The sequence below is a fragment of the Monopterus albus genome, unplaced genomic scaffold, assembly GCF_001952655.1.
Source record: "Monopterus albus unplaced genomic scaffold, M_albus_1.0 scaffold20.1, whole genome shotgun sequence".
Classification (NCBI taxonomy): domain Eukaryota; kingdom Metazoa; phylum Chordata; class Actinopteri; order Synbranchiformes; family Synbranchidae; genus Monopterus; species Monopterus albus.
In genome coordinates this window covers 3,139,867-3,149,128 of record NW_018127900.1, presented here as the reverse complement: position 1 = coordinate 3,149,128, position 9,262 = coordinate 3,139,867, and the positions used below count along the sequence as shown (strand labels likewise).

At 40.7% G+C, this 9,262-nt stretch overlaps 1 protein-coding gene across 2 annotated transcripts in view; it reads right to left on the bottom strand.

Annotated features, from left to right (window-relative positions):
• The window catches only part of LOC109956613 (somatomedin-B and thrombospondin type-1 domain-containing protein), a 12,164-nt gene extending 6,171 nt beyond the window's left edge, over positions 1–5,993 (bottom strand). For both annotated transcript variants that reach the window (XM_020593881.1, XM_020593882.1), the window contains exon 1: positions 5,535–5,993. In XM_020593881.1, coding sequence (XP_020449537.1) covers positions 5,535–5,784 — 250 coding nt within the window. In that variant the 5' untranslated portion in view covers positions 5,785–5,993. The remainder of the gene's footprint in view (positions 1–5,534) is intronic.
• Between the last annotated feature and the right edge of the window lie 3,269 nt (positions 5,994–9,262).

Sequence of the window (9,262 nt, the reverse complement as noted above, 5' to 3'; positions counted from 1 at the left end):
TGTGCGGCGCGCCTGACACTCGCCTTTCCCAGATAAACACACACACACACACACACACACACACACACACACAATGGTTTCCGTTTGATAAACTCACCCACTTGGACTTGTTCCACCCTCAGTTATTGTTGCTCCAAAACACACAGACATACACATTTTCCTGTGTAGAGTGACATGAAGTTTCTTGAAAGAATCAGACACTACGGCCATATCAACTTCCTTCTCTTGCCTCCTCCTCCTTTTCTTATCCCTACTCCTGGCTCCTCGCCTTTCCTTCCCTCTTCAACATCCTCTGACGTTCACAGCAGTAGTTTTTATGTTGTTTTGCTTTCTCATAGTGGGAAAAACAAGACTAAGCAGGACAGCTGAGATCATCGTTGTAGAGGGTGTTCAAAGAAACTGAGGGGGAAACAGAGCTAATACTACTCTGACTAATATAAACAAGCCTAAGGCCTTGTCTGGAAGGTCCGGTCTGTTGTCTCCTAGTCACAAAAGGTCAAAAAGTAATTACCAAACTGTGGTGGTCACCAGCTCTGTTTCTGGTCCCAGCAGTGTGACAGTACCGTTACCCACAAGATCACTCTTCTCACAGTCTGATGCAGCCTGACCCACACAGTAAAAGTGAACATATTTACTGCTTGACCAGTAGAAAAAAGTAAAATATAAATAAATAATTAAAAAAGAAAGAAATTGTATCAGCTACAGAATCTATTAACCTGACTGAAAATGTATTTTTTCACTCAGTTTACTTTAAATGTATCCTAAAGGAACTTTTCTGCCAAGATGAATTCAATTACATCAAGCCACACTTACACCAAATGTTTAAGGTTTGATGCCAAGTTTTCTGGGGCTTTGAAGATGTGGATAGGATGGTTTAATGTGGATAGGATGGTTTACACAGTGTTTAAACATTTTTTTTTAAAAAGCAGCTAAATTCAAAACAACAAAAAAAGAAAAAGAAAAAAGTTATAGAGGTTGTCGGTTTGCCCATTTTTCCTGGCAGCTGACAGAGCTTCAAACAAACGCCACTAACTGAACCAAACCACTGAACATGTGACCAACATCAGCACTTTTATCTCCAGACTTGTCAGCTAATCTCCAATCAGACATGTTATGGTGAAATAATAGTGTAATGCTTTTCAGACTGGCTTTCCTTTGCTTTATTCTTTCACTCTCCCTGAATTCTGCTTCCATTTTAGGGTTTCATAACAAAAGAGCTGTCAGACCTGCCTGTCCAATTTGTTTTATCTTTTTGTCCCTTTATCACTTTGTTTCACAGTGTCCCTTGTTCTTTCTCCCCCATCTGTCTCCTTTTTTGGGGTCCTTTTTTCACTCCCCCCCGAAAGCCCCTGCAACTGCCCACCCTCTCATGCAAAGAACTGGGCCTTGGTCACATCAGAAAGACAAAAACTATAATGTTTGGAAACAAGGGAGAACCATAAGCCCGTGAATAGGGCTGAACAGGACTGAGCCCTAATAAGACGTTAGCACACAAATGTTTCCTGTAGACACCATGAAAGGAGGATCCAAACAAACCAGCTAATTTAAAGGGTTATAAACACACACACAGCTGAAATGGGTTTACTGTTAAAACCGCAGGACCTAAGTAGTTGTATTGCATGGCGTCCTAACACTTTATTATAGCCTAAGGATGTTGACACTAGACTTGACACTCAGTGTATCAGTTCTGACTCCACTTCGTCATAGCAATAAAACATCAAAGATAACGAAGCAAGAAAAAGAAATAAGGTGATGTGGTCTTGACAGTGGAAGGTTCACCTGCTTCCCTTCAGACAAAGTGACCTTCACTTCAGAATAAGAATAAGTCACAAAGTTGTGGCAACATCTGAAGAATGAAAACAGCAAAAGTGGGTGCTCTGATGAGGAAACTTGCTCATCTAGACTGCATCTGCTTTGAGATAGAAAACAACTTGAAGAAGGAATAAAAATGTGCACAGCCATTCTGGGTTTGAATTTTAGCCAATGAACAACTTGTAGGTTGTCATTAGTATTATCTTACCATACAGATCATTTTTTATTTAATTTGTCCAGGTTTTGCTTGTCCAGCATTCAAAGCTGATATTCAAATGTTCCTGTCAGTCTGGATAATCCACAGACCTGATGTGAATAGTTTTCCTTGCAACTGATCCTTTCTATTAAAGGCATATTTCATTTGATAACTGATGACACAGTTCAAGGTCAAAATATAATATCTAGAACATTGTTTTCTGGCTGCAATGAAGCCAGATGGAGGACATCAAATTTGCAACCAGGAACGTTTATCACGGTCTGTGCAGTATGCAAGTGCCAGGAGAGACTTGATGGTAAACTGCAACAGCTGCCCTGTTTAAAAACATTAACTACTCAATGAGGTTAACATTAAAGAACATGTGGGAAGCAAGGGAGGAAGAGAGGGAGTGAACAAAGTTGGAAAGAAGCAAACACTTTGCTGTGACAACATGCAGTGAGGAAATGAAGAAGAGCAGGAGTGCCTGAAGGAGAGACGGCTGAGAGTTGAGAAACCGCTGGTAAATCTGAGGCAGAGGCTACAATTTGTGTCTCTGTTAAAATTAGAACTACCAGGCTCCATTGCAGGAAAAGAGAGGAGCGGCCCTCTCCATCCTCCTTTGGGCCAATTTGATCTCTAGAGTCTATGAAGACGAGTGACATCTCCCATGCTTTAAGGAAGATGCAACATCTTAAGGCTGCAAGTCATTGTGCTGTAGTGATGCTTCTGTCAATACAGAAATAGGCATCTTCTCTGCCTCTTCAACAATACTTATGCCCATGAATGTTTAAAAGGAAATACCGAAGATGAAGCCAATTAGCAAGTGTTGCAAAGTGGTTTAGATGATAAGATGACAAAACAGTGTCAGCTTGCCATATATAAGCTGTGCAACTTTGCAATTCATTCCTAGCTTTGCCATATATAAGCTGTGCAACTTTGCGATTCATTCCTAGCTTCAAACATATCCAGGAGCACAGTTCTATTGCTTCATACTGTTTATGTAAAGCACACATTTGTGTCAAATACTTCATTAGAACCTGTCTGAGGAGTTAAGTGTGTCCAAGCAGTGGAAACAGTCTGCTGCCCTTTCTGTCTCTCCTGATGTCACCCACTTTGAGCTGCTTGCTCAGCTACAGCTTACATGAGTTAATTACAGACTGTGACAAATTCCTTGGTGTGTTGCAGAGCTGCACAATCAGGATCAGATAAAGTCAGAGAGTAATGTGGGTGAGAAAATATCAGGGTGCTTTGATGGAGCCAAGCCACAAAATACATGCCGTGTTTATACTGTCAAGATACTCAGGTTGCACAGGGGAGGAAGTCATGGTGTTTTTTCCTCACCATCACTCAAAGCTCACTGATCCACTAAGGTTGACACTCATGTTAAGAGTCATCTTTTTCTACCAAAAACTGAATATTCAGCAGACATGTCTTGACTTAGTTATTTTGCTCAGTAATCATGTTCATCTGAGAAAAAAAAAAAACACTGTCCAACATATAACACCTCCATCACTTTCTTTTCTTCAGATCAGAGCTCCACTGTGCTAAAAATCCTCATCATACAAGTGAACTTATGTGCATAGCAGCCGCTAGCTTACCTCCGAGGGACCAGCTGCTGTTAAACACTACAGTGAAGACTCAACACAGACACAAGGTGCTTTCCTGTGTGAATTCTATTAGGTTACAATTTGGCAGATGCATGGGATGGATCAAGTGATGGCTGGATTCCACTCAGGTGGCTGCTGGGTGATAAATCCTGTCTCTACATGCCTCTGGCTGATTGGTGGGTTAAAACTCAAACTGAGATTTGAGCTATCTATATGTATAAGTTTTAGTTATTAATAGCCACATACAGTTTAGCTTCATGCAGCTGAATTCATAGCTTGGTTAGAAAAGGCTGTAATATGTGACCAGACAGACCACAATTACACCACTTTAACTAAAATAAAAGCAGACATGATGCTTACTGAGATGGATCACTGGTATCGAGGAACTTTAAAGATTCTACAAATTCAAGTTCTATTTTACTGAGTTTGAACTTTTATGGGATCCTCAGGGTGTAAAAATGCACCCAGACACTCATTAAGTAAAAGTAAGTACTGTATGTTACAAAATGGTGATTGTAAGGTTAAATATACAAGTACTGAAGTAAATTGATTAAAATGTGCAAAATACAGGCAGTTCAGCTATTTTTGTAGTAAACAATGTTGTCAAAAGAAGTGTACTACTGCTTCCATTGCTGTAGATTTGTACACACCTTTAAAGTGGTTGACTCTGATCTGGATACAGCAACCTGGTCACATCAACACACAGACACAGCCCTCAAACAAAGACTCACTAAATGTGCCTAAAAAGAGAGATTGCTGCAACATTTTTAAGTGCTTTTTGACTTGTTGCATTGTCCCCACAGGTGTTTCTTAGTGTGCACTTAAGACAAGAGTCACATTTTGAGAGTGTTTATACACAGACACTCAGTCCTCATGAACTTAAGACGTTTCAACATACTGACTATTAAGAGCTGCTTCAGTTACAAGGTAAAATGGTTCCTGTCTGTCACATCTCAGACACAGTTCTCCTGTAACCCTGACCATCTTTGGCAGTCTGTTCCCATGGTATCATTTCCCTCGTTTTTCCTTATATAGCAGCAGCCAGGATGATGAGGGAAGAGAAGAGGTTACTTAGAAGAAGGTTCTGGTTCTGTACCGGAAACAAATTCCTTGTGTATAACCTACTTGGCCAAATAAAGGTGATTATTATTATTATTAAACTCACATTTAACAGTTAAACTTGATCTCATATTTCAAAGGATAATAACCTGTATTTGGCTAAGTTTGTATGTCACACACAAGGAATTTGTTTCAGGTACAGAACCGTGGCAGCCATCTGCGGCGCCAACTCAACCAATGGCTCTAACCATGGGGGGCAACTTGGGGGTTCAGTGTCTTGCCCAAGGACACTTCGATGTGTGGACTGCAGGCACTGTGATTCGAACCTCCAACCCTTTGGTTGGGAGATTACCGCTCTATCCACTGAATCACAGTTGCCCCAAAGTGAGGTTATTATTCTGTTGTTGAGGAGAAAATTTCCCCAACTGATTTGTGACTTTATTATGATCACTCATTCCACTTTCCAAGTACTTAATGGCCAGGTTTTGTAATTTGAAGCTTTGATGTGAAGGCCAAAGGTCAGTCCCCCAACCTAAAATGCATACACGTATGCTGCTGTTGAAAAACACAAGACCAGAGAGACCCCTCCAAGTCTCCTCTGGCTAGTCACATAAAACACACAGCCACAATGGGTGCATAGAAAGAGTTAGGTGTAGTATGTCTCACTGTCTCCATGCCACCTCTGTGCCAGGCATCTCTGGCTCAAACTAGACAACAGGGACAGGACATGGTTGAATCAACACAAAATCTACACAGTGGAAACGTTTATTTTCTTCAAACTATAAACTTTCAAGTCTCAAAAGCATCAATACAAAGTTATGAGTCAAATTTCAGTGACCATGAGAGAACAAGCAACCCACCAGATACTTGGCAGACGCGCTGATAGTCCTCACAGCAGTCTCTGGTCTTCTGACAATAGGCATCACAGTAGCACACAGTTTTTCTCTTGGTATACTCAAAACATTCATTATTCCGGCCGGTGCAGCAGTTTGGGCTCTCTCTCTCCCTACAGCCCGCTTCAGCTTGTGGAACAATTTCCCCGCAGAAAAATGCTAAATATCCACAGACGACAAACCCAAGACGCGCGAAGCTCCATCCATGCGCTCCCATGACGGAAACTTTTCAGTGATCTATACTGATACACACTGATGTATGCTTCACTATGGATGGTGTTTAAAACTGAAAGACACGATGGTATTTTTTCTATATAAAATCCAAACATAACATGGTCCTACGTACAAGGAGGACGAGGTAGATTCTGCACATTTACATCTACATGAGCAAGTGATGCGTAAAAGCGGAGCCTGTGTGCGCACCAGCTCTCCCCTATCCGCTTATCGGGCGCCGCCCCTTAGAGCTACGGTGATTATTAGGTCTCTCGCTCTCTCTCTCTCTCGCTGTCTCTCTCTCTCTCTCTCTCTCTCTATCTCTCGCTCTCTCGCTCATGCTGGACCGCTACTGTTGCCAAGGTTCAAGGGAGAGGCAAATCAAGAAGGCGTTCACTTTTGGGAAAGACTGCCAAAACAAACGATATGAATCTAAATTAAACGTATTTATAGTGACTTGCACGGTTGCAACAATGCTTGAAACGAAAACATTTCAATGAATGTACAGATACTGTAAATAAAGAAAAGTGAGTTTCACGTCTTTTTCATTACTGGCATACTAAAGCATATGAGAAGCGTCTAAAACCGCCTATATAAGTTGTGGCTCTCAATCAAAAATTCGAATTCAGTACCACGGACAGCGGTGCAGCAACTTTATATATCGTGAATCTGTAAATAAAAGACCTGAATTGAAAATAAGATTTAGTCTATAGACACTGGGGGAAGTGGCGAGGTCCTTTCTGAGCTGCAGCAACCACCCTATTGAAAGACAGAACAATATTATTTACCCTTCACTGGTTCTATGTGAATGGAAAAAGTGAGGAAGGGGCGATACTGTAAAAACTTTTTAAGAATGGAAAGAAGCAAGGTAACCTCCACTACTGTCTGTGGAATAGAAATCTAGGTTCCAGTTGCAATAAAAATATCATGGGCTAGTGGGAAAATGCTGCTCTAAAGGCTTTGTACACATATCCACCTTGTACCGGATAAGCAAAGATCTGTCCTACTATATTTGATCTGTTATAGGGATAACATTTGGTCTTGTTACTGTTTAGAGGCCTGTTGGTTATTCAGACTTTAAGCCATCACTTCACTGTAGGAATGTAGACTACACAAAATGACTTTGACCATCCTTATAAAGCCCTATTCTACAAATATGAAGAGAGAGGAGGCATGTGCCAGAGGGAGAGATTGCCAGGTGTGTTTAAGCAGCAGTGCCCCCTACTGTTTTAAATGTTCAGCTTGTTTTCTGCTCTTATTCTGCCAACCTAAAGCTTCCGCACACAGATTATACATGAAAATGGCAGCATAAATTGTGAGGAATCAGAAAATACCCTTGTTAATGTGACAGGATAAATGGTTTTTGACTACCAGCATGGTCCTGAAACTAGGTGTATTCACTGAGAACAAGAAATGCAAGTTTGTTAATCTAAAAATTTAAAGCTCAAATACAGATGAGTGGGAGTAAGAGGTGTACTGCTTCTTATCCCTCCACTATTCCCACTCTAAGGGCACAACACAAATGGAACGTGTTTGCCGTGACAAGGAAAAATAATAAAAATGAGACATACAGTTTTGTTGATTTCCTGAAAAGCAAAGTGTTATTGTGATAATACACATTCAAGCAGATTAGCCAGAAATAGTCATGATACTAGGGTCATTGTTTAGAGTGTGAGAGAAGGAGAGAGAAAAAGAGAAAGAGACAAAGAAAAAGAGAAGAAGAGAGAAAGAGATCTGACACTTATCTTTTAGATCAACGCGCCTCATTGATATCCACGACAAAAATAAAATCATTGTGGCGCAGCGGCCATCTAGGGGGAAGCCAACCAGGTTAGAGAATAAGGAAAAGCCACGTACCTTTTGTAGATCTTTGTTGTCATGACCCGATGCTTGATGTAACAACCGACAGACCGGTGGCCAACTTAGACTAACGGACAGACGCGCAGTGGTGAAATGTCTTCAAGAAAATATAAATAAAATTGATGTGGTACAACAACCACCTACAGGAAAGACAACCAGGTTAGAGAAGAAAGAAAAACCATGTACCTTTTGTAGATCAACGTCATCAAAATAAATTCAAATGGCGACGAACGGACGGCACGGGAGCAAGTGATAGGTATAGACAGGCACTGCAGATTAAACTCCCAGGATAAAGCTCCTAAGAGTTTTATATGCCTGGCAGCCTAGATCTATGCCTATTACACAAATCTATTCACAGATGGCCACTTTCGATTGGACGACACATAAAAACTAAATAGTCATGACAGAGCAGCCATGTTGGAAAGAGAGTTGCATGGAGGGCTGTCAAAAACACCTGAACTAAACACTTGAGCTCAGATGTCACAGTAAACTCAGGACTTGAGTACAGAACAGAACTTCAACAAGACCTCTCTAATGAATAAACTAGTGCAGGCATGGGGACTGGGGTGGGGGGGTCTGACGAGGGAACCCACAATAAAGTAAAAATAACTGACTTATGATTCCAAATCTACAGGCCACATGTCATGGAATAGGAAACAAATTCATTGCAACAGACAGAGATACACTTACTCCTTCAGTGTTATAAAAAGGAAAGACATTTATATTGAAATGTTTTACTCTATAGTGTCAGGATTCAAAGAATTAGATCTCAATTAAAAATACTCCTAGGAGATGGAGGAAGGGCCTTTCCTGTTGAATGTCAAGAAGAGCAACCCATTACAGACCCCTGGATTGCCTGAGAGACTTTAAAAGCATCGTTATCACATAACGTCTTACATACTAATGAAAGTAAGACAGAATGCATTTTAATTGGTAACTCTGCTTTTATTAATTCTGATATGACTAGCTCTTTGGCCACTTATCTAAGGCCTCATGTGAAGAATCTTGGGGTGGTATTTGATAGTGCTCTTAAGCTGGATGAACAGATAAAATCTGTGGTCAATGCCAGCTTCTTTCAGTTGAGACTACCGGCTAAGGTTAAACACTTTCTCTATTTTAGTGATTCTGAAAAGGCAGTTCATGCCTTTATTAGTTTTAGATTTGATTATTGTAACACTATATACTGGTATTCCTCAAGCTTCATTATCTCGGCTTCAGTTGGTCCAAAATGGAGCTGCTCATCTTCTGAGTAATGCACAACATCATGAGTATATAACCCCAGTTCTTGCATCAGTTCATTAGCTTCCTGTTTACTTTAGGATTGATTTTAAATTGTGGATGAGTGTTTATAAAGCCGCGCATGGTCTGGCACCTTCATATATTGCTGATCTTGTACATTTTTATGCTCCAGAGAGGACATTTGGGTCTTCCAATCTGTTGTTCCTAGATGTACTTAAGTCTAAACTGAAACACTGGGGAGACTGAGCTTTTTCAGTACCGGCTCCTATACGGTGGAATGGTCTGTGGGATATTACATCTTCTCCAAACCTGACTGTTTTTGGATCACTCCTTAAAAATCACTTGTAGTCACAGGCCTTTAAAAACATCTCTGATTAATGTAT